Source organism: Gambusia affinis, linkage group LG18 (assembly GCF_019740435.1).
Source record: "Gambusia affinis linkage group LG18, SWU_Gaff_1.0, whole genome shotgun sequence".
Taxonomy (NCBI): domain Eukaryota; kingdom Metazoa; phylum Chordata; class Actinopteri; order Cyprinodontiformes; family Poeciliidae; genus Gambusia; species Gambusia affinis.
Window position 1 is genome coordinate 8,445,045 of NC_057885.1, and position 27,984 is coordinate 8,473,028.

A 27,984-nucleotide genomic window follows, 5' to 3' on the forward strand; every position below is an offset into this window, starting at 1 on the left:
TTTTATTTTTCTTTTTAATGCACATTATTTGGTCAATAAATCTCTTTATTTATTGAGATAAATAAAGCTTCTAATATAAGGGCTTAAATGTAAAAAGACTACAATAAATCCCAGAATGCATCATCGTCTACGTTCGTTCCTGCTTGGAAGCTTTCCGGCTTGAGAACGTTCCTCACTCTGTCCAGTGCAGATGAAAGCGTACGTGAATGCTTTTAAAAAAAAAACTAAATAAAGTCTATCTAACTTACAAATTGAGTTAAATCTTAATTTAATTTCGATATTTTTCTTTTTTTCTTCTTTTTTTTTTTTTTTACTTGTTTCACAACAGCCGTTACTTCGCCCGGGTGAGGGGGGATGTTGACGGTGTAACACCAGACCAGAGACAAGAGTCTTTTCGCGTCTTTTAGCTAACTGTTCACTTTTAAACAATTTTAAATAGATTAGTTTAACATAATTTAGCCCAACTCCAATGAGTGCCAGAGAGCACAGTGATGAAGGCAGCAAACGGAGGGTGGCGTATGTCTACAGCCCGGAGTACATCGAGACTTGTGACACTTTATCCAAAGTCCCAAACAGGGTGAGGAGATGGATTCAAATAGAAATTGATTAAATAGCGTTTTCTTCTGTTTGATTTAAATTCACACGCATAAAGTCCGGTTTAAACAGGATTTTCTCAATGTTTTTTATGGCCAGGCGAGTATGGTCCACTCCCTGATAGAAGCTTATGGACTGCTTCCACACATGAGGTGAGTTGTTTACGGTTACTCTTTAAAACTTTACAGGTCGGAAAAAAAAAAGAAATATGCTGACTTACAAAAAACATATCTGTGAACCATTTGAGTGTTTGAACTTTTTTTTTCGGAAAACAGAATGAATGAAACATGCATCCGTTTTAATCATTGTCTCAATCCCAAAGAGTTGACTAAAAAAATACTTTCAAATGGTACCCAGGGAGCAGAAACGGTAGGCGTTTGAAAACATGGACAATCATGCGAGCATTGGGTTTTTCAGAAGAAGATTTGCATATCTTTTTAGATACATTTTTAAGTTCTGAGCCAGCAACATTCCGACTATGTGTAGCCAATAAGTGAGACTATTGCATCCTTGGTGCACAACGGAGCATTATGGCATATCCTTCCTCCCAGCAGCAGTCAGTCCTTATATCCATCTCTTTTATTCATTTCTTGCAAATAGTATATTTTATATACAGAAATATACATTTGTGCATAAAAAGTTATATAAATATATATATATTAATTTGCACAAACTACTGCATAGGGACAAAAAACGTTTTCTGACCATCCAGTTGTAAAAATAGAATTGTTTTCTTATGTTCTCTGATACAGTGTTTTTTCTGTTTTCCATACTTTCTTTTGTCTTAGTCTAAAAATGCATGCATGCATTTACTTTTAGCTTCTCCAATGTGAGACACCATAGGATATTTCTACAGCTAGCTTAAGTCGTTTATGATATACTGTGGAAAGTCATTTTAATGGTTTGAAAGCATCACCCCCTGAGCAAAAAATGAAAGAAAAACCTGAGTTGGAATTGCTGCCGTTTCTACTATTTTACATGATAACCAAACTATTAAGCTTTATTTCAAAATATGTTGATGCAGATATACTCTAAGGTCATATGCATGTCTCCTCTATGTAATTTTCCTAAACCTATAAAGTAATATTTTTGCATATTTAGTGGATATCTGCAAAGCCTATTTAGCACAGTTGCTTACTTCCATTAGGATCCCAGTTTAGCCTTTCATGTTGTTTTTCAGGGTTTTTTTTTTCCTCTTTCCTCCAGCGTTGTAAAACCTCGAGTTGCCACAATGGAAGAGATGGCCATGTTCCACACAGATTCCTACCTGGAGCATCTGCACAAGATCAGCCAGGACGGAGACAACGATGACCCCCAGTCAGCCGACTACGGCCTGGGTGGGGAATGCGCAAACTAGAACTTAAAGTTATAATTTATTCTTAGCTGGTAAACAGGACTCCAGAAAAAAATGTGTTTCACACTTTAACCATTGGAGAGATTCTGCATGTGTTGGTATTTTAAATTAGTTTTAAGTTCTGTGTATTCAGCACATGCAGAAGTTACGGTTTGGAGATGAGAAAAGAAGGGTACAAACATGTCTGTGACCACCAGGGGGAAGTATAACACTGTCTTTCATAAAAGTTGCATCTGTTGAGATTTTCATTTCTAACTTTAGACTGATCCTGAGGTTAACTCGTCTTGTCTTTGTTTCCTCGTCTCATTCTGTGTATTTATCTGTCGCTCTCACTCCTTTCCTTCACTCTCATCCTCCCTCTGCTCTGTTCTCAGCTCTTCCCACTGGAACTTCCTCCTTTTGTGTCGAATGTGATTCCCCAACCCGAGTTCATCCGTCCAGTGTGTTATGAAACTAACACCTTGGGTTAAAAAGCTTGCCATTAGGCACAGGATTGTTTCGGAGGTGTGAAAGCGCACATGCGCAGAACGCACGACTGTAGGGCTTTTCGACCCAAGAACTGGCAGAAGGCTAAGAAGGATACCAACTGAAGCTGGACAGGTTCAGCGGTGCTACTTAGTCTGTCCAGTTTAAATTTCTTTTCTAATAAGGAATACACGTGTTACCTGAGAACTTTGTTCATGGGAGACGACGTACTGTTTGATATAAGGTGGAAGCTAAGGGTCTAAAGCGCGTTCGACATTCTAAAAATAACAGCGCCATACAGTGGCTTGGCATGACAACTGCAGGTGACTCAAGGTGTTCCGGAACTTTTCCACCCATCGTCATCTGAAAATCCCTGCAGTTTCCTGGCAGAGGTCTCGTGTAAACATAGTACAATGTTAACTTTGTGTATCTTTATTTGTTTGTTTGTTTTTGTCACATTACGTTCTTTTGTCTATTCTCCTTACCTCATGTCTCATTCTATACCCAGGCTATGACTGTCCTGTGGTGGAGGGCATATTTGACTATGCGGCGGCGGTAGGGGGCGCTACTCTGACGGCAGCCGAGTGTCTGCTGGAGCAAAACTGCAAAGTGGCCATAAACTGGGCGGGAGGCTGGCACCATGCTAAAAAGTAAGCTCTACAGCTCCACAGATAGTCAACAAGTTTAATTCGCACGACGTTGGTTACGATAGAAAAAGGGCTTGACAAACTGAGTCTATTCCAGTTTAATAGCTCGCCTTTCTCTTCTGTGTTTCTTTGGTCTTCAGGAAAGCGAAGGAAGTACTAAAGCACCCAATTTTTTACCAACATATTTTTGTTGGTAAAAAATGTAAAACAATGAACCACTTTTCTTTCAGTTCACTTTTTTCTTTTTTACCCTTTTGTGTTTATTTGTCAAATAAAATTCCAATTAAATACACAGAAGTGTCTCGATGTGACAAAATGTTGGAAAGCATTAGCTAGTTTACTTTCTTCTACCTGGATCCATATTTGCCATTTTACATGCAGTTGCCATTCGGTAACACTTTGTTTGATTTGGTGTTCATAAGACTGTCATGACACCGTCATAAACATGAATTAACGCCTGTCATGAACAAGAAGGAGTCTTTTTGAATGTTTATGACTGTTGTCATGAAGTGTCTTTTGGTAAATAATGACACTTTTAATGCAAAGTTGATTTAAAAGTTGCATTAAAACTCTATTAAAAGTGCCATATTTGCATTACAGTGTCATCATTTGCCAAATAACGCAAACTTGACACTTTTAATGGATTTTCAGTCATAAACATTCATGAAGACTCCTCCATGTTCATGACAGTATCATCTCAGTCTTATGAACAATCCCTTCAGATAAAGTGTTACCTTTTTTTATTTACTGAAAAAATATTTTAAAAAGATTTTTAGTTTCTTTTTTTTTTTTTTTTTTATCTATGTAAAGAAAAATGTCTTGATTCTTTCTCTTTTGTGTTTTCCAGGGATGAGGCTTCGGGGTTCTGCTATGTGAACGATGCTGTGTTGGGGATCCTCAAGCTGAGGGAGAAATTTGAGCGGGTGCTGTATGTGGACGTCGACCTGCATCATGGAGATGGTATGGATGGAGAGCAGCTCTTTATCCTCCTCAAGATGGGTTTTATTTCTACATTACATTGGCTCTTTCTAACTATTAAAAAGTTTCAAGTTCTCTGTAAAGATTACAAGTGTTGAATACATTTTTACTGGTGGATTATGAACTTTGTTTTTACTCTGTGGCACAGGTGTGGAGGAGGCCTTTAGTTTCACATCCAAGGTTATGACGGTTTCTCTGCACAAGTTTTCTCCTGGATTTTTTCCCGGTCAGTGACTCAAGGTGTTTGGTTTTTATTTCTTTTAAAAAGAAGCTCCCCAAGGTTCCTACAACCTTTAAAAGTCTGGAAGGAGCTCATGTTGGTTTCCAGTTTTGGATAAGTGTGGAAAAAAGGAAGTCGTTTGGAAACCCTCTCTGCTTTCTCAAATTTGTTTTTTCTTCTATTTTCTAAAGACCTAATATCTTTGTTTTGCAATTTAGCACATTGATTTTCACATTTTACTCACCAGACTTCAGTTTTTAGTCACTAAAAGATTTCACTAGATGTTTGGACTGGAGTTCAGTTTAAACTTGACATGTGGTTTTTCCTGTACTGAACTAGATCTGTTCAGTACAGGAAAGTCTAATTTTGAAAAAGAAGACGTGTAGGAACTTTGATCCTTGTACGATCATCTTCATTCTGAGTCCTTAAAAACAAGGGCGTCCATTATTAGGCACTGGTGACGTCTGTGACACGGGGCTCGGAAAAGGCCGTTGGTACGCTGTGAACATCCCGCTGGAGGACGGCATCCAGGACGACAGATACTTCCAGGTTTTTACCAGGTAAATAAAATTGCTCACACATAGAGAGGAAGGCAAAAGCTTTGATTTGAAACCTTTTAGGCTTTAGTCCTTGGTAGAAGAGCAAGCAAAGGCAGGTTTTGAGTTTTTACTGAGTACATTTAACAACCATTTCTCTCAGTATTATTCTAATGTTCCACAGGAATCTGTATTCCTTGAATTTAAATTTGCTTCTTGGCTTTCCTCAAACCTTTCTATTTGAAGCTGTAAAACCCAGATTAGAGAAACAGCTCACTGCCACGCCTGATAAAGACGTTTAAAAAGCTGTCAAGTCAATTCGGCTTTGACTTCAGTAGCGCCACTGATTTTGGTCGAAGCAGTTCTTTCCTAATGTGCCCTGAATAAATGCAGGCAAATTAAAGTGTGAATTGTGTTTAATTTAAAGCTTTTTATGTCTCCTTTAATGGGGAAGGCAGTCACTGTATTGAGCAAGACCACTTTAAATACTCGGTTTTCCTTTAATCTGGAAAATACAAGGAAATTAAGAGTGCTGAGATTTTTTTATAGTACTACACTGAATTGTCTCAAACCACTATGAGCTGGCAGGCCAATCAATCAATCGATTGATCAGATATGTTGATCAGTGTTCCACTTACTACTAATCAAAAGCAGCTGGGTTTCTAGCCTTGATTTAAAGGAGCTCAGTGTTTCAGTCGTTTTGCAGTTTTCTGGAAGTTTATGCCAGATTTGTGGTGCATAGAAGCTAAATGCTGCTTCTCCATGTTTGGTTCTGGTTCTGGGGATGCGGCGCAGAAGCAGAACCAGAAGACCTGAGAGACCTGAGAGGTCTGGAAGGTTGATACAACAACAGCGGATCTTTAATGTATTTTGGCGCCACTCGGGATTCATAACCTCCAGTTTTTACCCGAGTGATGTGTTCCGATCACCGTTAAAGGCTTTTGGTATGAAATTGTAAATACTTGGGTTAGTTGACATCTGAATTGATGTCACTGTAAGGGGTATTTACTGGAACGCATGATGGGAGACGTTTCCGCTTGCTCCGCAGCGTGATGCAGGAGGTGCGGTCGCAGTTCAACCCGGAGGCCGTACTGATGCAGCTGGGCGCCGACACCATGGCGGGCGATCCCATGTGCTCCTTCAACATGACCCCTGTGGGGGTGGCCAAATGTCTGCTGCACGTCCTGCAGTGGCAGCTACCTACCCTGCTGCTGGGAGGAGGTACTCTCTCTCTCTCTGTGTGTGAATGTGTGCTTTTATTCTGGCCGGCCATGTGTTTTTGAACGTCCTCCAGACGTAAACGTACCTGTGACTTCATAAAGATCCAGAATGCAGCCTGTATTCTTCGCGTGCGTTTGAATTTTCCTCACACACGGCGCCCTGTTTCAGACTCCTCAGCCCCTCGGCCAGATGATAGCGACTAATTATGCGACACAATGAAGCCATTTTACTCCACTACAATCCGACCTCTCTTCCTCTCTCCCCCTCTCCCTCCTTGTCCTACATACTTTCTCTCTGCGCTGTATCCTCCTCTCCCGCTCGCTTCTTGTCATCCTCCTGATTTCCCTCGAATCCGCCCTCTTCATCATCACTCCTTCATTGTTGTCTGTGTGGGGAAGAGGGGTAATAAGCTTTTGACCTACTGTCCTAGTAGCATCCACCAAATTCAGCTGTCAAGATATGACAAAAGTAAAATTGTTACTGTACTCATCCTTGAGCTCATTGCACCCCACTCTTTTTGTCTCCAGGAGGTTACAACCTGGCCAACACGGCCCGCTGTTGGACGTTCCTGACCGCGACGGTCCTGGGAAAGACGCTGTCCTCAGAAATACCCGACCACGAGGTACGACAAACGGACCCCCGTGGTCTGTCTCGTACCGCCGCAGTTACTCGCATTTACATATTCCCACGCGAGCACAAATGTTCTCATTCATCGTACCCTCTCTCACACACATACACACTTGTTAAGAACTGTCCTGCTGAGTCACTCGTCTAATCAAAGATGGCTGTTAACTCAATAAAGGGGGTTTGTGTCCAGGTGAATCAGACGGCCAGGGGGTGCTGACAGCTAAACACAGCCTCCTCTCAAGCTGACTTGTGAGCCAGAAAGGTCACCGACCGACTCTTGGGACGTTTTAAAGGAGAAATCTGTGATCTTATTTGCAATAAATGGGGAAAAAAATATATATTTATGACACTATAAAACATAGTGTACATGTGTCCTTAAAAAGTCTTAAATTAATTAATCTAAAATTAAAGCCTTAAAATGACTTAACTTCATAAATAAAGTGCAAAGTGGCCTTAAATACATCAATCACAATTGTATTTAATCTTACTTAGTCTATGTAGGTTTTTTTTGCTGGACTTTTCTATCAGGAAAAAGTTTGAGTTGTCCGCAGACGTCTTCACTCACTGCGTTCTGTGACTCAAGCCCATTAAAGCTACCAGCAAGAAGCTGCTATACTAGTCAGCAAGCAAACAAACAATCCTGCAACAACTGGCATTTGGTATCAAATTGTACATAATTGGGTTAGTTGACATCTAAACTGATGTAAACTATGTTAGCTGCTAATGACCCACATGCTTAGTAGCAGAGAGCTAGCTTGTAATCAAACAACTTTAACCGCTAGCATGTGGCTCATTAGCAGCTAGAATATGGTTATATAACGACCTAGCTAGAAAGTGAACAAACCATTAGCAGCTGGCATGTTGCTCTCTAGCTAGCTAGGTAGATGGAAAGTAAACAGACAGCCCATTAGCAGCTAGCATATGGCTCATTAATATCTAGCTAGCTAGAGAGCCTGTTTTCTTTCTAGGTAGGTAGCTAGCTAGAAAGAAAAAATTTAGCTAGCTACCTTTCTAGCTAGGTAGCTAGCTAGATAGAAAACAAGTCATTAGTAACTAGCATATGGCTCTCTATTCAGTTAGCTAGATAGCTAGCTTGTGCTGTATATCATTGTGAATGTGAGAAGCACAAACGTTGCTGCCAAGAGCCACAAAAAGACACCAGAAACTTCACAGGTTTCGTCCCCTACATTTCTTTTGCACATCTCCATGGTGGCATAGGTCTTAAATTTTATTAATAATTGTCTTTGGTAAAACTCTCAAAGCTCACTAGAGCTTAAAGTGTTTCACATAAATATTTAAACTGGAACCTAATATGAGTGATTAACAGAAGCATCCACTTAAACTAAATGTTTAAAACGTGCAAAATTACAGATTGTGGATCTAAAATGTAGGTAATCACAGAATCTAAATATAACTTTGGAAAGGAAGGAAGGCACAGTGGCTTTTAATCGTATACAGACCTCCCTCAAGACTCACATTAGACTTTGTTTAATGTCTAATGTTTTAATGTGACATTTAAACAAGCAGATTTATTCGGGGGAAAAAAGAAAATAGTGTCAGATTACTGTATAAACTCTCCTCTAGCATATAAAGATTATCCGTTACATTAGGCTCTGTTCACTGTGATCTAGAGAATAGGTGTGTTGTTAGGGGTTTGTAGTTTTGTAATGGTGAAACCAGGTTTCCTCATCTTGAAATATGCTCATGAGGTCATTGAGATAAAATCTGTTGGAGAAAGTCAAACCTCCTTTTTTTTTTTTCTTTTTTTTTTAGCAAATGATGCTAAAAGTAGAAAGATGACTCATCCGAAGGCATCAGACTTTATATTTCAGCTTGCAGGGATTCTAGGCCTGTTTCCTAATTAGTGGAGCAATATTCTCAGGATTTTCTTCACCTTCTGAAACCTCAGACATCATTCTGGACATTTTTAGTTCATGAGGTCAATCATTTCTAATTAGTCAAGTCATCCTTGTTGGTTTTTTAAGTGCACATGTCAAACCTTTATGTAAGAAAGACTCTCTTTCGACTAATTTAGCTATTTTGATTTTAATTTTCCTAACAGCTCAGTAGATTCCCTAAACAAAAAACGTTTAACCCTCCTTAAATCATTTTTTTTTGTTTATTTCTCATAAGTCACAGTGATATCAAGTATTCAAAATGGTTTAAGTGCTAAAAATGGAAGTTGTTTTACAGATCCATACAGAAGAGAATAGTAATCTGGAAAGTCTTGCAGCACGTTTGTGGCAGCAGACGAGGCGTAGTAACTAAACCGACATGTGAAGACTAAGCATTGACTGCCTTGTATAGCTCTTGGTCTTTGTTTGTCTGCTTGCTTTCTTTTCAGTTCTTGATGCAGAACAATAAGTGATCCTTTTAAGAACGAACAAGATCTTTTCCCCAACCACAGGATGTGCCATTTGACACGGTCATTTAGAGAATGAGCGCAAATTTCAGAATCCATTAGGGTTAAGGAACTTGGTGGCAGCTGGAACATATTATTCAGTGCAGTACACTTCCAGTGGGTGGATCAAGCCTATTTGCTTAGTTAGAACCAGCTGGTGGTTTCTCTTTTTGACACCAATCTTAGTGATCGGTTTTGGTTTCTTTCTTTCTTTGATTTATTTCTTTCTGCCAGAGAAGGTGTTGATTATGTCAGCAAGACAAACCCCAACATTATGTCCTGCACAATGGCTTTTGAGTGAAAAAGTCCAAGCAACATTTGGCCGGGATGGTATGTTACACCGTTGTGGTCCTAGAAAGAGTTCAGAGAAAAATAATGGAAGTCAACGGAAAGTCCTTCTGAAGGTAAAAAGATGCAATGTGTGTGTATCCGTGTAATTGGACCAAGATGAGGTTAGCTCTTGTTTCTCCTCGTCGCCGTTCAGTGGTCCTAAATACCCTTTGACCTCATTAAGGGGCACTCGTGGAAAACAAAGCAGCTATCAGTGCGGACAGCTGCTGCAGAAGAAGAACCCAAGGAGGTTTCACACACTTGAGCCAATAAACAGAGGGGCGTCTTAGCTTCATACTAACTGTGTTTTTAGTGTGCAGATGTGGATTTTTAAAAAATTTTTATCTTTGGAACGTTGCAGGTCTTTAACTCTGCACAGAAGTGATGGTGCCAGTGTTTTTTTGCGGCCGATAAGCGGGGCATTTATCCATGATGGCCAAGCAAAGCTGAAGTCCCAGCGACATGGGGGAACAAAACCTACCTTTGTACCCTGCTGCCCTACTGTAGACCACATGAATACGCACATTCATTACTGTCGGATAATGCCCCAGCCTGTTTTCTAGCGTTTTCACGCGCTTCATTGTATGATAAGTTTGGCCTCGGTTGTGAGGAAGCAACTGTTCGTTAAATAGGAAACTGCTGAAGGTGCGTCCTTATTGAAGAATGCTCAAGTAGAAAATAGAAAGTAACAAAATGTTTTATTACGTTCATGCCGTTGCTTTATAAACGCTTTGCCCTGCAGAAGCATTCATATGTGTTCAACTTTTTCCACATTTTAAACATCAACAAACATCAATATATTTGATTGGGACACAAACGAGCACGTCAGTTCTGAAGCAGAAGGAAAATCATACACAATACTTTTGCAAGCGGTTGTAGATCCAAACAGGCTCTAACAAGATTTGTCTCATCACCTGAAACCAGCCTCAAATACGTTAATCAAAAGTCTTAAATTTAATCTTGACTTATAGAACAATCTTTTACGTTCTATATGTGGTTTCTTTTTCCTTCTTGTGGAGCTTTTGAGGCTATTGGTAACTCAGTGCTAGCACACCCTTGCCAACAAGGTAGCTTTTTGTGTTTACAGAAAGTAAATGCAAATGTATCCCCAGTTGGCTGGACAAAGTTTGTACATTTCTATGGAGGTATAGGTCTTAAATTTCTTTCGCAATGAACTCAAATTTAAGAGGTCTTCAATTTGAGTTGTCGAAAGCTGAAGGAAGCCCGTTTAGATCACCTCTGAACAGATTGTATTTTGTGCTTGATTGAAACCAACATTTTGCCAGCGTATACATGTTTTGATTGTGAAAATACACAATAAACCTGAAAATAAGAGTCAAAGAACACATCAGTCAAAGCGAGGCAGTCACATCAACAATGGTGCTGTAGTATTAAATGATTATCAGACAAAATATTTCAGTGCAGATAACCCACACAATGGCTGCATGTGATATACTTCAGTATCAAACCGTAGCAGAGGTAGAAGTTGTGTTGATAGCCATAAAACCCCGTTGACTTGTATTGTCGGATAGCTGTTAGCTGATCCTGATTGACCCTCCATTGTGTGATGCGGGCTGATGATGGCAGCGTGCGAGTTAGAGGTCAACAGTTCACTGTTTTCTAATAATAGCTGTACATGTCAGAGGTGTGTGAGTCATATTTTTTGGTAAGAGTGAGTGAAAATGTTCTTAAAACATTTTGACTAAATTTCTGCTTGACAAAAGACTGTTCACATGGTAGAAAACCTAACATCCGTTTTATTTCTGGAGGTGGAAAAAAATTAAATAAAGCACAAAGTTAATAGTTGAAATAACAGCAAATAATTAATATTGAAGAATAGCAGAAGAAGAAAGTGAGGGAAAGTGGTCAGACTTTGACAGCATATCTCCTGAACTGTGTTTCTGGAACGCCGGAGCAGACGTACGCTCTATCTCTTTACTATTCAGAGCTTGGGCCAATTCTTTTTATCTTAAAGAGAATTGGGCCGAGCTCCAACCCCTGTGGAACTCCACAAGCAAATGCTGTTCGTTTACAAGAACCAACTGGAATTTGTCGGACACATAAGATGCAGTGTCGCACGTTCAAGCCTTCTGTGAACAAGAGTTTATCGAAATTCAACCGGCTCCCCCCCGATTGTACAACAGTTCTATTAACACTGCAAGCCGAATATGTTGAAGTAACTAATTTGCCTTTGGACGTGAGAAAATTCGCCGCAGCTTTTTAAACAACTTCCAAAAAATGTAAAATCCTCGCAGTAAAACAATTAGGCGTCAAAGAGCAATAAAGTTAGAAAAGGCGAGACATGAAAGGCGAAGATGTCAAAAGTGGCAGAGCTTAATCTGATGGAAATAATGAGCTGTATTCTGCCACGATGAGTGAGAGTGAAAACTGGTTTTTACTTCGATTAAGTGTTTGTTTTTTTCTCTGACCAGACACATTTCCCCTCGTTTTTAGACTTCTTGGATCACTAAACAAATGATGTTAGGTTTCTGCTTTTCTGGTAAAGGTGGGCTAAGCTGAGCCCCTCCTGTTGCGTGCTGGTCATATATGCAGAGTCTGCACTTTTCAGGAAGATGTGATGGTACTTTTCACTTCAGACAGCAAACAATCTTAGGTCATCTTCCGTTCATGGAATTTTGCACTTCAGCATGTTAACGCTGGTGTCATTTTGTACGTTAATTATTCATTGTTTTAACTCCACGATGTTGCCGGGCAGTGTTGAGCCAAGAAGTAAAGTACATAACGACCAGTGCTATAAAAAGAGATGAGAAACATATATTTTCAAAGGTTTTCTAATATGCCCTACAGTTTTCTTTTCCAACACAGTGACGCAAACATCCCTACCAATAAAAAGTTTTTTTTAAATTATTATTTTTATTTTCCTTCTACTTGGAAAATGTTGACAGTGATTGAGCCAGTCTTCTGCCATCAAGCTGTCCCGTCGCCCTCTCTGGTAAGATATACAGCTAAACATATCCCTGCACTACGAATTCCTGAATTCCCCTCGATTCTGGTGAGGCCAGCAGAAGTAAATACGAATGCGTGTCCGACTGAGAGCCGCACAGGAAAGGAGGACGTCTCTGGCCCCCAGATTGGCAGCAGGGACGCGTTCCGCCTCTTTGCTTCCTACTTCCTCGCTTCCTGTCTGCAACCACTTCCTGCCCGGCCCCTCACTGCCGTCAGAGCCGCGCGGGCTCCCCGGAGTCACGGACTCAATCGCAGGAAACGTCACCGGGCGCTGGCGTTTGGGTGTGTGTGTGAGTTTGCAAGAGGACGCCAGGGTGATCCTTCTTGAGAACGGCAACCAATAAATGTGAACGTTTTATTGGAACATTCTTCGGTGCTAATATGAAGCACTGAAGAAGAACATATGAACATTGGGGTTGTATCAAAAATAATCTGTAAGTTTCAGGGAGCCAGGCCTTATTGCTGTTTTTGTGTAGTGCGTGTTTGTTTTTCATGTTCGTGGTCAGGCTCCATCCAGGAGGACCGGAGAACATTTTGTTTTCCTGTCAGGCGAGATGCTTTGCTAATCCTCCTGGAGTCATAACCACAACACTTCAGAGTTTTCTATTTAGTTTGTGAAGATCCTCTGGCCAGTCAGTCCACTTCACACAGTGCACTTTTACTGTGTTTTCACCCTGATAGTCCGGTTTTTGCAACATTTGTTACATTTTCAGCTGCTGCGGTTTGTTTTCACACTGCACTGTGTCAAACAAACCAAACTCTTTAAAAAAACCTGCCCGCCCCCCACTCGCCTGTGGTGGCGCTCCACCAAGAACTACTGAAAGAATCAACACAAAAACATCTGAAGAAGATATGAGCCCAATTTCCTTCTTTGCTAAATGTAAACAAAAATGGAGTAGCATCAGATTTCAGCGGTTGTAGCATTTTTCTTTAGTCATTGGCAAAAAATAACCACAAGACATTTCTCCTGCTAACGCTAGGCTCTTGCCCTTGTTGTGGTTGTATTTACCCAGAATGCCCTGCGCTTTAGTTCGTATCCTGCTTTCAGAGTGATCTCTATTCTACTTGCATCCGCCTATGGATTCAAACAGAGTTCACTTTAATAGAACTGAGACCTTGCTTTTAAGGCGGACCAGAATGAGCTCTTTTGGGTCGCATCAGTGTTCGATTCACACGTCCTCAAGCGAACCGGACTTGGGGTGCATTCATACCAGCCCTGTTTAGTTTGCTTTAATCGGACTCTAATCGTTTGCCAAGAAAGTCTGGTTCTTTTGTGCAAAGGCACAAGGCGAAGAGAGGGAGGGGAAGGGAACACGTTTTGCAAAGATTTAGGTTTGTTTGACGTAAACGTTGCAATTTTAGTCCCCCAGTCAAACCAAGTCTACTGGTCTATAAGGTGTGAAAACACCCGTAATTGTTTTCCCAAAGTTTGCGTAGCACAGTTTAACCCTGTAACCCTCCAGTGGAGGAGAACTAGCATGCCTCTGTTTCCACAAGCACACAAATGTTATCTATTGACTACAGGGCCTGTAAAGGAGAACTGTCAGATGAGTGTAAAGAGGATGAAGTGGTGAAAATGGCAGGGAGGACCAGTCCAGATGTGAAGCCTACGTGCATTATGTGACCACAATTTGAGTATCGGACTGTTTTTTTTCCTTCCTAAAAACATTTATTAGATAGGAGCCTGATAGCAGATGCAGCCCATTTGTTTTCCTGAGACATTTTTCCTCTCTGCTGCGCGCCTCGGCATCCTTCATAGCAGGGGATCCTGCTGATCGCTGTAAAAACAAACACCCGCAGACACAGCACTGCTGTCCGCAGATGGGCCCTTGCTCAAAAAACACATACTCCGACTTTCTCTGAGGCGTGTTTGGATTACTCGTGTATAAACTCCAGTCACGCGTGAATCAATGTGTCTGCACCTGACAAGAATGGATGGCCGCGGACGGAGCGTTTTGTCTAGAGTTTTACGGCTTGCACTTTTCGAATTCTGGACATTTTTGGGAAGCAAACTAAGATAAATGAAATCATACGCCGAAGCAGAGTAGATAAAAGAAGTAGAGAAACTGTATCAGGTTGTCTTTCATGCTCATCTGTGGGCAAACGATTTCTCATAATTTGACACAATGAGGTGTTCTGTGAGGAAAACGTCACAAACACAAATAAATACTGGTTTTGGAACAGATACGGCTGGCTAACATTTTTACATTACGCTGAAAACCTAGTTTTGTGCCAGGGAACAAACAATTTTATTGAAATCTACCAGTTTTGCCAGGAAGAGTGGTCAAATATCCGTGGCAGAAATATTCCTCTCAGTCACCTTCTTAATTCTTTTTTATTAAAATCAATTCACCCTGGAAGAAAATGGCTGAGATGCAGCACAGGTTTCATGAATGTGAGCTGCTAGGTTTAACAAAGTTTGATGTCCAATATGTCACATTATTAATTAGCTTTACATTATATTAAAGTGGAGTTTAATCTTCCCTTTGAACGCAGCATTTTTTTTTCCTCCTGTAATTAGTGTTTCTTGTGAGAAATTTGTACAACCAGTGAGTAATGGAGTAGGGGTGGAGGGTCTGCGTTTAGGACCACGGCAAAAGAAAAACAGCTTTTCCCTATTCATCTCCCAGAGTGTCTCTGCTCAGGACACAGGAGCCAGTCGGTGGGTATTTTCTGTCTCCTGACCTTGTCCAGTTACGTCGATGGGCTGCGTCACTGGAACAAGCAGCTTATCTGTTTCCCCTATTGTTCCTTCATTCTCACATGTTCGCTCACATTTCGTCTTTCTCAACTGTGTTCTGTACGATCTAGAGATGTGCTCGCAGGGTGTGGACCTGTCTCTCCCTCGTCTCCTTTCTGTCTCTTCCTTGGTCATCCAATGCAAACAGGCTGCCAGCAGGAGACTGTGTGTGTGTGTGTGTGCGTGCGTGTGCGTGTGTGTGTTGTTGGACTGCAGGAGATAGAGCACTGAGTTCATGGGAATAATTTGGACGGGTCTCTGTGTGTTAACTACACTCACATTGAAAACGGGTGGTAAGACACTAGAATTCATGACAACAAACTGGAAGCACATTTGTGAACTTGGAGTCGTACAAAGGCTTTATGAAATTTGCATGCATTCACCTTGACTTTGATGTCATATTGGGGATGAACTGTTCTTTTTCTGCCTAGATGAATTTGTACAAAAATCAACTTCATACTAAACCCAGTAAGGAATGTTTAAAAAGCTCAAGGACATTTCTACAGCTGAGCTAATATTTGGTTAAGTATCAAGCATACAGTTTGTAGCCGTCAACAAGTTTCAAATATACATCTGGCAGGATCACCACTCGCTTTCGCAGTATTGGCTGGTTTTTCTGTGGAATGGTCTGGCACAGTTCTTAAATTTTGAGGTTTGAGGACAGGGCAATTCCAGAAGCTTAATGTTGGCCTGTTGCATTAATTTCAAAACAAGTTTGGATGTGTATTTGGTATCATTCTCCAGTTGGAAGAATGAGTTTCAACTACCTGACCCCAAATTATCACCCTCTGATGAGAGGTATTTGGAGAGGATGTTTCATTGAGCTCCAAGGTTAAGACTTACCACAAGCTGGAAACTGGTGGTACTTAGGGGTTATTACGCACGGTGAAGCTCATTTTACATCGCAGAAACCGAGGGGCTCCTTACCAAGAAAGATGCTCCAGCTTCAAAATCGACACAGTTTGCAGCAAAACCTCATGGACAAGCCAAATCCCTTCTGGAGAAATGTTTTACAATCAAAGAATGGTGAGTGGTGGTGGGAATAATGAAGAAGCAAGAGTACCACCAACATGGACACAACTGGGTTTTGCATTGACTATGGTTGAAAGCAAATTATTAACATTTCTAATCATAAAAGTGTTCAAAACCTGTTTTGAACCTTTAAAAAACATCTTGAGATGCTCAAAGCCCATGCCTTAATGGATGAATCACACGTAAATCTGGGTTTCTGCAGTTTTGCCAATTCAAATTTAAGACCTTTTTTAAGAACTTTATGAATTACATTTAAGACCTGCATCACAACAGAAATGTGCAAAGGAAAATTGCATATTTCATGTTGCAGTAGTGACAAACCTTTTTGCACAGAATTCAAGTAGCATTAGACGGGTTGGCAACAGAAGCTAGCCTTAGGCAAAGACAAACATCGTAAATGCGAAAGAGCTAGGTAGCAAGGGTTTACAGGCAGCTAGTTAGCGATAGCCTCAACCGCCTTACGTCCTATAACCTAATGAAGATGTCTGTGTGTGACTCCAAATTTTGCCTGACAGAAAAGTCCAACGAGAAAAATAAACCACTTAAAGCTAACTCCCAATTCTCGATTGAATTTAAGACATTTTAAGGGCTTCGTTTTAGATGCATGACTTTCAAACTTTGAAGACTTTTTAAGGATAAAGAGACCCCCTGTAAATACACAAACTGATGCCTTCACATGCATTGACTCGCCTTCCCTCTGACCCAGTATTAAACAAAGACAGTGTGGTCCTTGTGTCCAAATAAGCAGAAATGTACTCGTGCTGCATGTTGGCTGACTTCTGCCGTGTAAATCAATGTTTGTTGCCAACAGACCTTCAAAGCTCTTTTCTAATGAGATCTACTGACTGCTGTACTAAAAATTTAAATAACACATTACCTAGAAAAACCCCATATGTTAGGATTTAGCAGTCAGGAATCTTTTGTGCTTGTCTTTTCTGGCAGTCACCTTTCGTTTAACATACTGAGGATTTGACTTGTTTTGTACCTTTGTTTGCCTCAGTACTTCTGAATATGGCTGAGTTCAACTCGTTCCTCCTTAGATTTCAGTCACCTTGGCTCTCTCGGTGTGTTCTGGTCAGTTTTCAGTCCAAGGCTTTCACAACAGGGTCTGCATACGTACTGACGCACTTGTGGTCAGTCATGGCCTCAGAGTTTGTTTTGCTCTCACGCCACTGACTCATGGCCCAAGCCAATCATCGAAAATACTTTCTTTGCCTCTCTTCCCCCGACCCCCAATCTGACAAGGCTTGGATCAACTTATGATTAAACAAAGTCTCTAGATTTCCACCTGTTTCAGTTTTTTCTCTTGGCTGTGGTCTGACTCGACACGAAATGCCAGGGAGACTCTGGCATTTGCTGAAACAATCTCTGAGCCTTTTTGTTCTCATTTGTGAAGCGCCGACCGTTATGGTGGAGGTTTGATTGATTTGTGGTTCCTCCTTTGTGTTCTGCCTTGCATTTTCTTTCTGTTTGTGAAGCAGACGAGACGGTTTTAAATGTTTGCCTGAGCAAGTAAAATTCCCTTTCAAGAAAATTAGTTCAGAAAATGGAAGTAACATACCGCCTTCCTATACGTTATCTTTCCTCTAAAGATGAGATTGTTAATCCCTTCTCCAGACATCCAGACTTTAACTTTGTTGTACTAAGCTAAACATGTTGTTGGCAGTGTTGGTATAGTTACTTTGAAAAAGTAACTTTAATCGGACTACTGATTACTCCTTGAAAAAGTAACTTAGTTATATTACTGACTACTTGATTTGGAAAGTAACTAAGTTACATTAAAAGTAACTTTTTAGTTACTTTCAGCAGCTGCTAACAGCAACCCTCCACCTACTGTGAAAATCACATTGAGCTTTGCCAATACTTAATTGTCAGCTAATTTATAATGGTAACATCAACAATGTGTCTCCACTGATAAGGTTGAACTGAAGAGGCGATTGTACAAAAAACAGTACAAAAAATAAAAAACAGGAGTAATTTGTGTGGTACACTGTTGTCTGGAAAACTCTAAGAAGGATTTTAAAGCCCCCCCTCTCCCCCCAGCCTCCAGGTTCTGCGTTACTGCCCTGCGTTTGGTGTCAAAGCTCAGCGCACAGAGCTCCTCCTGCAGCTCCACAGCTCAGATGGCTGCACAGATTTGTGACACTTATCTTAATATTAATAATTATAGTGGCGTTAAGTTGCCATTATAATTATTGGCAACTACGGACACGTTTATTCGTGGCTATTTTCACGTTTATTGCGCTGTTCATATTGGTCTCGATGTTTGCAGTTTTCTGGAGCGCAACGCGAAGCTCAACGTCATTCAGAGGTAATAAGTTAACTTGACATTAACAAAGACACAGCGGGACGGATCATCTGAGAAATGATGGACAAGGAGAGACGGAGTAAAACTACCTTAATGACGGACAAATTCTTGGATTTATTGAGTCTCTGCTTATTTCCAAGCCCAAATGAGCAACTTCACGTTCAAAAACGAGCCCAAAAAGGCGCAACCCGCCACTCATTAAATCTGCAAGCGACTTTAAAAAAATGAAGCCCAAAGCCGCTTATAATAATCGGACTTGGCGACAGAAACTCAAAATAGTTCCAGTTTTTCCACCAACAAAATGCGCATCTCCCTCCATTGTTTACATTTCTGTCGCATAGAGACGTCGGTCACTCGACAAGACGAGTAGAGGAAATACGATTAAATAACAAAAGAAGACAGTAACGCAAAGTGATTTTGATAAGTAACTGTAGTCTGACTACTGGATTTGAAATAGCAACGCGTTAGATTACTCGTTACTGAAAAAAGTGGTCCGACGTCAGTAACGCGTTACAAATTAACGCGTTACTGACATCACTGGTTGTTGGTAACATGTTCTTTAATTTACCGATACCGCAACATGTTGCATGAATTTGCATTGTGTAAAGAGTTTATTCACTTTAGCCCATGCCATCTAAGCTAATTTATCTTTTTCAAACTAGATGTCCATTGAAACATGTTGCTCTGATTTTGAATATCTGCACATGTGCACAGGTTGGCAGAAAACAATCATTGTCGGTGGAAACCAATCGGTATGCATATAAAGATAGTTTGTCAGCATTACAAGCAAGAGGAAAACTGGAATTCGTCTCCTCTTTTTGCATTTGCAGTTTTTGATTTTCAGATTTTCAGCATGTGTCGACCAATGTTTTGCTTATTTACCCTATTGGCCCTTTTCCATTACTACCTAATTTACATGACCTGACTCTATTCTATTTGACTCCATACAGTTTTCCGTTGTTTTTCCATTACAGTTGAGCTACCAGTTCTACGTAGTTGGGATTTTCCTAGTAGGGCTGTCCCAGAGTCTGAAAAGTAACATAGTGTGGTCTGTATGTGACAAAATAAGGAAGTTTCTCAGCATATTTTGAGATTCAGATTTGTAAAAAACTAAATGTACAAAGCTCAAGGCAAAACGATCAGATTTGAACAAAGACCACGAGATAAACCCTAAATGGAAGCTGACGGGCTATTTTTTGGCCAAACAAGAAAACACACTTAGTCCGGATTTCAGGACAGTCCAAAGCACGTCTGCCTTTAACCCAGATGTGAGCTTGTTGGCATGGGTCTGCATATGTTCAAATAGTACTTTGTAAATAATTTACAGCAGGGGAACAGAAATCTCCCAGTGAAAATTGCAGCAAAAAAAAAAAAAACACAGGAGATTACACTCTTTGAATTTATTCACGAAAAGTTATTTTTTTGTTCTTTTTATTGAGGTACCTATATTTTATGATTTAAATTTGACCTATTAAAAGATTTGGGGAAATGCCAAATGTTAAGTCTCTGATCATGTGAAACTTAAACCAGGGTTTGCTTACTGTAACATGCATAATATGCCAAGAAACACACAAATAAGAGTTGTTGAGAAGAAAGCTAACTTGATAATATTGATATTACCCTGAATCTTTCCTACGTTGCAGTAAAAACCCAACAACGATGAGACAGCAACGTAAAGGGACAGACCGTATTTGGACAAAAAAAAACACGTCAAACCAAAGTTTGCGGTGCGACCTGTGAATGCATGTCTGCAGTTTTTTACAGAGTACGGACCAGACTACTCGCTGGAGATCAGTCCGAGCTGCAGACCGGACCGCAACGACAGCAAACACCTGGAGCGGGTCATCAGCACCATCAAAGGTATCAAAGATATTTGTGTTTACTGGACGCCCCAGGTGCATCTCCGCGTGGGTGTGGAGCGTAAACAGGTGTGCGCCTGTTTGTGCGGACGTGAACCCTCGCTCACCTACAGGGCCTTTGTCTCTGCATGGCTCTTTCAGTGCGTGGTGTCATGTGTCTGTTCTTGTCGCTGTACGCCTCTCTGCTGGATGAAAGTATAGTTTCTTTAGTGTTTTGTTCCTTTGGCTCTTATCGTCCCTTTGTGCGTCTTTGTATGTATGATCTGTTTTTGTTTTTTTGGGGGGAGTTTTTTGGCCTGTGTCCTCTCAGTCACCTTCTAGTTCTTAACAAACGCGGTATTCTTTCAGATGAGTCTGTATGGTTTTATGTTTGAACTAAATCTTCATCCTTGAGTTTGGGCGTGTGTGTGTGTGTAGTGACTTGTGGTTAAGTATAAAGTCGGCCTTTTGGTCTTGATGTTGACAGCCCGCAGCTCTCGAGAGATGTTGCAGGAAGGTGAAGCTGAAGTGAAAAGTTGAGCGGCAGGAAGATTTCTATAAGGTGGTGCGGTGAGGGAAGAAACAGCAAAAATCTGGACAATACTTACTGACTAGGCTTATTTTTGACCAAGATTTTGGTAAAAAAAAAAAAATCTGACTAGGAACTCTGTCTAGACATGTAGACCACAGACTAACAAAGCATTTATTTTTGATGAACGTTATGAAAGTTAGCTTGGTCTTTCATGAACATTTATCTAAAAAAAGAAAAAAGACATTTGCTCTATTATAAGGTGTACATTTTTTTCTGATTACACCTTACCAAGCTCAGCTGGATCTATTTAATATGTTGAAAAGTATTCACAGTGTTCTGGTTAAGATTTTTATTGTCACAAAAGGTCTTTCCTGTGTCAACTGCCAGTCTAATACTATATTAGAGTATGTTCAATCAAGGCCGTGCTCGTGCTTGAAAACTCTACTTTAAAGTGCAGTAGTATACTACAGTTCACCAGTATTACATTGTCTCTATCAGTATTGTGGCTTTATCCCTCAAAACTCTTTGAAAGCAGTTCCTGTTGATTACGACAATATGGAACTTGGTAAAATGCTAGGCTAACGCTAGCATGTTTCCTCTCTGTTTTCATATGACTTGTTGATACTTGGAAACATAAGAGTTCCCGTTAAACGTGTCTGGGGATATGTTATGACAGTGTCACATGACTCAGGCCAGGAGGAGCAGCAGCAGCAATTTGATTGTAAATGGCAAAACACTCTTGGACTTCACCATACTCCCCATATGATTGGAAGTACAGACAAAGTTCCTTTTTTCACAATTCCAAACAAACCACTTCGTCCAGCCTTAGGAACAACACACCTGATTCAAAAAAGAGATGCTATGGTGGAGTTAGTTTGATATTCTTTTAAAATTAATCAATTAATTATATTGTATTAATTTTTGTTTATTCTGGCACTCTACCCTTTTTCTACCGGGGGAAGGGTAGAGTGCCTTCTCCGGATCGGGGGGTGTCCTGCCCCAAGTGGAGGAGTTCAATTATCTTGGGATCTTGTTCATGAATGAGGGAAGAAGGGAGCGGGAGATAGACAGGCGGATTGGCGCAGCGTCTGCTGTGAAGTCAAAAAGCGAAGCTCTCGATTTACCGGTCGATCTACGTTCCCACCCTCATCTATGGTCATGAGCTTTGGGTCATGACCGATAACGAGATCGCAGATACAAGCGGCAGAAATGGGTTTTCTCCGTAGGGTGGCTGGGCTCTCCCTTAGAGATAGGGTGAGAAGCTCAGTCATCCAGGAGGGACTCAGAGTAGAGCCGCTGCTCCTTCACGTCGAGAGGGGCCAGTTGAGGTGGCTCAGGCATCTGGTCAGGATGCCTCCTGGACGCCTCCCTGGTGAGGTGTTCCGGGCACGTCCCACTGGGAGGAGGCCCCGGGGAAGACCCAGGACACGCTGGAGGGACTATGTCTCTCGGCTGGCCTGGGAACGCCTTGGGATTCCTCCGGAGGAACTGGTGGAAGTGGCTGGGGAGAGGGAAGTCTCGGCCTCCCTACTGAAGCTGCTACCCCCGCAACCCGACCCCGGATAAGCAGAAGAAGATGGATGGATGGATGGATATTCTGGCCTGGTTTTTATCTCATGACTATTTTGGAAACCTTCAACCAATACAAGATTTGTGATGCTAGAGGTAATGAGAAAGAGAAGGACAACGAAAATGGGGGAAACATTTGCCATGAGCACAGAAAAGAACTCACTTTTCTGGCACCTGTAAATTCATTCAAGAGACGCCACTCTGCTGGTGAATAACTGGGATTTAGTGTGAAAGCAAACCCAGACTAAAGGGAAGAATGTGCTCTTTGATTGTATCCGAAATAGTGTGGACATGGCAACAATTAACAACTCTGTCTTTTTGCATTTAAAGGCAGAAGATCGTTTTACTGTGGCAAAGGACAAAAAGCCTGCTGGGAGTAGATTCTCTTTACCCGGACAGGATTAGGTTTCTCGGTCACATTAAAGCAAGAAATGAGGACTTTATTTGGCAAAATTTTGCTGGCTTGGAATAAGTCGTTACAAAACGAGGGATTGAAAGTATCTCCACTGCTTAGTCATACGCCTTTTATTAGGGACAACAGAAGACTGGTGGATGGAGCAAATGAAAGGGTGGAAAAAGTAAACGGGAAGATGGAGTGAAAACAGGAACTTGTTTTATCTGTTGTTCCCATTTTTTTTATTTGAGTACCAAAGTGGTTGTTAAAGAACTTAAAGCCATTTAGCACTTTTTTTTCTTTTTTTTTTTTTTTTTCTGAAATCTTTGGTTGTGCAATTATGTCTAGTTTTAGAGCTTCCATTGGCATACATCTGTTAAAAATCATTTGGGAGACATAAACTTTGTGCCATTTCTTCTGTGATAAAACTATTTCTTTTCATCCCTTTAAATAAAACCAGGAGATGAGGGGCGGGGGGGTCTATCTCTTTATTCTCCTGACATTTCAGACATGTCACGTCTGTTTTATGTAGCAACCTCCATCTTCTAGTCAACCCCGGCCTCAGCCTCTCGCCATACAACATAGGAGACTTCAAAGTGTCAGTGACAAGTCGGTATGTTATACAGTAAATATCGGGGCGCCTAGTTTTCTCTGTTTCTGATTATATGAAGACTGGCATGTCTGCTCCACTAACTGATATGCCTACTCACAAGCAGTGGATTCAACAGACACACACCTCAAGGCAAAAACCGGTCCACATGACATCACTGGGGGTCCGTAAGTGTTCCTCTGGTCTGGGAACAACGTGCCGCTTATAAACACCGGTTTCAAAGAGAAAGTGGTCAGTGCGTGAGCGTGCGTCCACATCTGCAGCCTGTTTGCTCTAGTGACCCGCAAAAAAAGCGTACGACAAAGCGAGAATTCATCAACAAGATTACCTAAACGCAAATGGCAGACTGAAACGTGCTTGCTTCATGAGATATCACTGAAAACACAAATCAGAGAACATGAGGTTGTTCAATAAACGTCTGTTTCAGAGTCATTTTTATATCCTGAAATGATCACGAAAACAATGTCATCCTCCAAACGACAACGATTATCACCACAATTATTCTGAAAGGCTTTGTTTCACAGGCTTGTTGTAAGTGCAAGATGATTATGAACTCTGTGAATAATTGTGTTGAATATTTTAAAAAATCACTCCAATTGGAGTTTTTTTTTTTTTTTTTTGTTATTGTTGTTTTCACAGCCAAGAAACTTTTAGATTATGTAGCTTATTAAAAAGTTTGGTAGTGGCTTTGTAGAATAAAGCAGCTGAGACCCTGGAATCTCACTGTTTACTTTAATTTCCATCATTACAATGTCCCCACCACAATTCCTGAACTTTCTGATCTGGGTTGCTAAGATCTAGACCAGGCGTAGGCAACGAAGAAAGTAAAACCTTATTGATTAAAAGTGTTTTAAAGTACTCAAATTTCACAAACACTGCAACCAAGCAGCCATCTGAAATGGAGCTATCTGGAAAAGTTTGAGTTCCTGAAGCTTCTCAAGAAGAAAATCAGGAAATGACTACAGTATAAAATATTCACCTAGTCTGGTATTAAGTGAATTGTCATTAGGATGTAAGTCGTTCCACAGTTGATTTTTTTTTTTCTTTTTTTCCCATGAGAGCAACCGAAGTACGCCGCACCAAAATTAAATGACTAGTGTTTGCAAAAGCAGTTGCAGTCGTCATCCTCACATTCCAGTTAAGGCAAAGGCATAAAAATGACTATATTTCTGTCAAAGACATCAGAAACATCCTAGTTTTTATTACGATTGTAAACTAGCCATTTAATGTTCTTTGAAGCGTAGTAAAATAAATTCTACGTAGGGTGTAGCATTAAAGGATTACTCAATTTTTCCCGATGTTTGTCGTTCACACATGACAATTGAGACAGTGCAAACTAAAATGTGTTTTTTTTTTTTTATTAGGTGTTTTTTTGGTTCCCGCAGCCATCTATCTCATTGTGTGTATTTACAGCTCTGCTTTTACAAGAGTGGTAGCATAATTTCCCCTGAGGCTTTGCGCACAATTGTGACTCTTTTCATTGGCGTGAAGCTGCCCGCACGCGCACACAGCTGCCTTTTTCTCCCAGTCTGTCTGAAGAGTTGGATGTGTTTAACGTCCCACCGGTTGTGCGGATGAATTCTCCGAGAAGATCATTTTTATACTTTAGGTATGAGCCACAAAACCCGGCACAGAGAACCGTCAAGCCGTCATCTGCTTTGCCGATTCATGGACTTTGCCCACGTAGTCTGAATCGGAGCAAAGAGAAAAGGACAGAAATACTCGAAACGAGCAAAGCTGGTGTAGACGTACCACAAAACACTTGGTGCTGTAATTGCAGTGAAGGGTTGTTTTTTTTTTGTTTTTGTTTTTGTTTTTTTTTTTGTTTTGTTTTTTTACAAACTTTTGACTTAGTGGGTCTGAATATAAATACACACCATACTTTTCACATATTTAATTCCGCTTCACAGTTCTCTGTTTTTTTTTTCTTTTTGTTTTTTTTTTTATTATCTTTCTCACAAAAATCCCCCCAAAATACAAACAATTGATGTTTTTGGTTGTCTTATACGGAAGCGGAAAGCAGATTTTTTTTTTTTCCCAGATGGTTATCTGGAGAAAATGGGCTCAATTTCTCATTTTCCACATATCATTTTCCCCTATTGTTTCCTCTAGAAAACGAATTTAATTTCCCTACGTTTTTCTCCGGTTAACGAGTTAATCTGAGGTCACAAGATGATTGGGGTGTGTGTGCTCGTCCGAGCTCCCTTTCCTGTTTTTAGTCTGCATCGGGATTTTCGAGTTTCCATTTGTCATACTTTTTAGGAAAAGAATAAAAAAGACCCTGCGTGTAGAAAGTCCCTCCATCTGGAACTGTTGGTGTGTTGTCAAAGCTGCGGTTTACTGTACATGTGGCCCATGGTTAGCTTTTACCAATGCTGCAGCTATTTAAGAAAGAAGAAAGTCCTAGAATGCATGCCATGCTTAAGACACTTCTGTATTTTTGTTCCTGTGGAACACATGAGGTAAGGTTTTGACTGAAACTAGTGTTACTTTTTTAAAAAGATTGACCAAAAGCACAAAAATCCGTCAAGCTTAACTTGTCCAATCTCTTTGAACCGGGAGGTCGGATCAACTTCTTTCTTCATTGTGAACTCTTAACAGTGGCATTTCTTTATCTAGCAATCAATTCCTAGTCTGTTTCCATTTTATCTCCAGATGTTTTTAAAAAAATAAAAATAAATAAAAAATATCCGTAACTATCTCCCATTCCTAAAGCTCCTCCTGATCACTCTTCTTGGAATCCAGTGGAAAACGGCTTAATCTGAAGGAGCTGCTCTCTGTTCGGAATTTAAAACAAGTTATAAATAATCCAAACGCACACGTGGCCTTTCAAGTATTTTGTTTTGCTCGAATTATCTCGAAGATGTTTTTGAGTCTCCGGCGGATTTCATGTGAAAGTCGGAGAGAAATGAAATGCAGGTAGAGAGAAAGGAATGACATTTAGCAGATGTATTTCATCTCGAAGAGCAAAAACAGCAAAGTGGAGAAATGCTGATTTATGCTGTTGTGCTCATAACTCTAAAGTTGGAGAAGTAAGTAGAAGTCATAATTCCAACAAGGGCCGAGGTTTTTCCCCACCTACTCTGGATTCAAAATCCAATATGGCTGCAGGACATAGAAAATTTTACTGGTAATTGTGGCAGTAAAATGTGAATTTGCAACTCTGATTTGTACCTTGTTACAGCATTTTGTGAAAGTACAATTTCTGAAAGAGTTGTAGCATCTGATTTCACATGGGCACTTTGCAGCTAGATAGCCAAACTGTTAAAAAAGGTGAAGAAAAATAAACCGTGACAGACACTGCTAACCCTTTGATTTTCATCTGCCTTTTTCAAGCGCTTCCTATCTTTCATCGTCCATTTCGTGTTCTACTTACTGAAAAAGCAGATGACAGAGGAAGTTGTGTAGAGTTTTGGTTTTGGAAAATCCTCCATGATGTCTGCGTGTTTGTTTTGCTTGCGGGAGGAATGCGTGGTGCAGAAAGAATGCAAGCTGTATAGGGGACAGAAGAAGGAATAATAGCCTGAAGATGAACACGACTGGCATGTCTTCACGTTGCAGCTGAGCTTTATCTGCAGCAAGAAGCCATAAATCAGCCGCACCAGTAAACCATCCTGTCATAGTGGGTGTGGGAGGCTTGGAGCATCTGGGCTGATTTGTTTCTTGTAGTTTTCTACATTTTGCACTTCATCCTCTCAGTGGAGGGAACACCAAGTAATACAGTTTGTCATCGGAATAAAATTAAAAAAAACTGCAATAAAGTTGTTGTTTTATTTTGTCCAACGGCTCTGAGTCTTTACAGTATTTTCAAACTTTAACCAGCTTCTCCCTACGGAGAAGCATTCTCTACACATTTGTAGGCCCTGAACGCACACCGGTTGGTATTAATGTTTACACTTCAGAGCTGCCAGTTGTTGTTCCAGTTGTTCCGATAAAGCTTGTTGTTCACTGTACTCGGGTGACGTGACGTGGACCGCACTGACAGCTCCACAATGGCCAACAGACAGGACATCCTCCCTCAGTGCGTCAGGGCAATCACTCATCCCCTCTGAGTGCACGTGCCGCGCGTTTGTTTTTACCAATCAGGAGCGTTTTCGCATTGCAAAGGATCAACAATGCGACATTATTCCCGCCAAAGTGAACCCATCGACTACACTTCATAATGCGCCCATTGTGTCCAAACACTTGCTTTGTGTCTGTATTTGAGCGTTTAGTCGGGCGTGGAAACCGATCTGGGTCCTCATGCAAATGAGCTCTCGGCGATTGGCGTTGTCATACCGATTCCCTGCTTTGCATGCTTTGTGTTTCGTCAGGAGACTGACAGGGCTCACCTCGGCCTCTGCCAGATGTTGCTTTGCATTTCCCGTGGCCCTCGTGTTCAGTTTCCCTTGGTGTCTTAATATATGTGTTTAGCCTGGCTTAATGAGAAGGATCTGACCCTCTTCTGCTGTTCCTCCTTCTCTGTGGGTTTGTGTGCTTTTGAGTGCTCACCCATGTAACCTCTCTCACCCCTTTCATTTCTGTCTCCCCCTTGTTTACAGGGAATTTAAAGAATGTGGTTTAGGACCTGGCAGCCTCAGCCAAACTCCACACACATACACACACACACACACACACACAC

The 27,984-nt window shown here is 40.9% G+C and overlaps 1 protein-coding gene across 3 annotated transcripts; it reads left to right on the forward strand.

Moving 5' to 3' along the window:
* Positions 1-250: 250 nt before the first annotated feature.
* On the forward strand, positions 251-27,967 carry hdac8 (histone deacetylase 8). 3 transcript variants are annotated; one of them, XM_044097032.1, is made up of 11 exons: positions 252-577; positions 694-746; positions 1,801-1,931; positions 2,922-3,063; positions 3,908-4,020; positions 4,187-4,264; positions 4,710-4,818; positions 5,843-6,015; positions 6,543-6,637; positions 20,175-20,280; positions 27,905-27,967. In XM_044097032.1, exons 1-11 carry the CDS (start codon positions 470-472, stop codon positions 27,925-27,927), a joined length of 1,131 nt encoding a protein of 376 aa, XP_043952967.1. In that variant the 5' UTR covers positions 252-469; the 3' UTR covers positions 27,928-27,967. The 3 variants fall into 3 exon arrangements, with proteins under 3 accessions (XP_043952968.1, XP_043952967.1, XP_043952969.1); XM_044097033.1 differs by lacking the exons at positions 20,175-20,280; positions 27,905-27,967 and adding an exon at positions 6,833-6,979 and having other exon boundaries at positions 251-577; XM_044097034.1 differs by lacking the exon at positions 20,175-20,280.
* The last annotated feature ends 17 nt before the right edge of the window (positions 27,968-27,984 follow it).

Excerpts from the sequence above, each read along its gene's own strand:
- hdac8 (XM_044097032.1), top strand. The coding sequence starts at position 470 with ATGAGTGCCAGAGAGCACAGTGATGAAGGCAGCAAACGGAGGGTGGCG. Across the intron at positions 4,819-5,842 it reads TACTTCCAGGTTTTTACCAG|CGTGATGCAGGAGGTGCGGT; the intron begins GTAAATAAAATT and ends CTTGCTCCGCAG. Across the intron at positions 6,638-20,174 it reads CAGAAATACCCGACCACGAG|TTTTTTACAGAGTACGGACC; the intron begins GTACGACAAACG and ends GCATGTCTGCAG.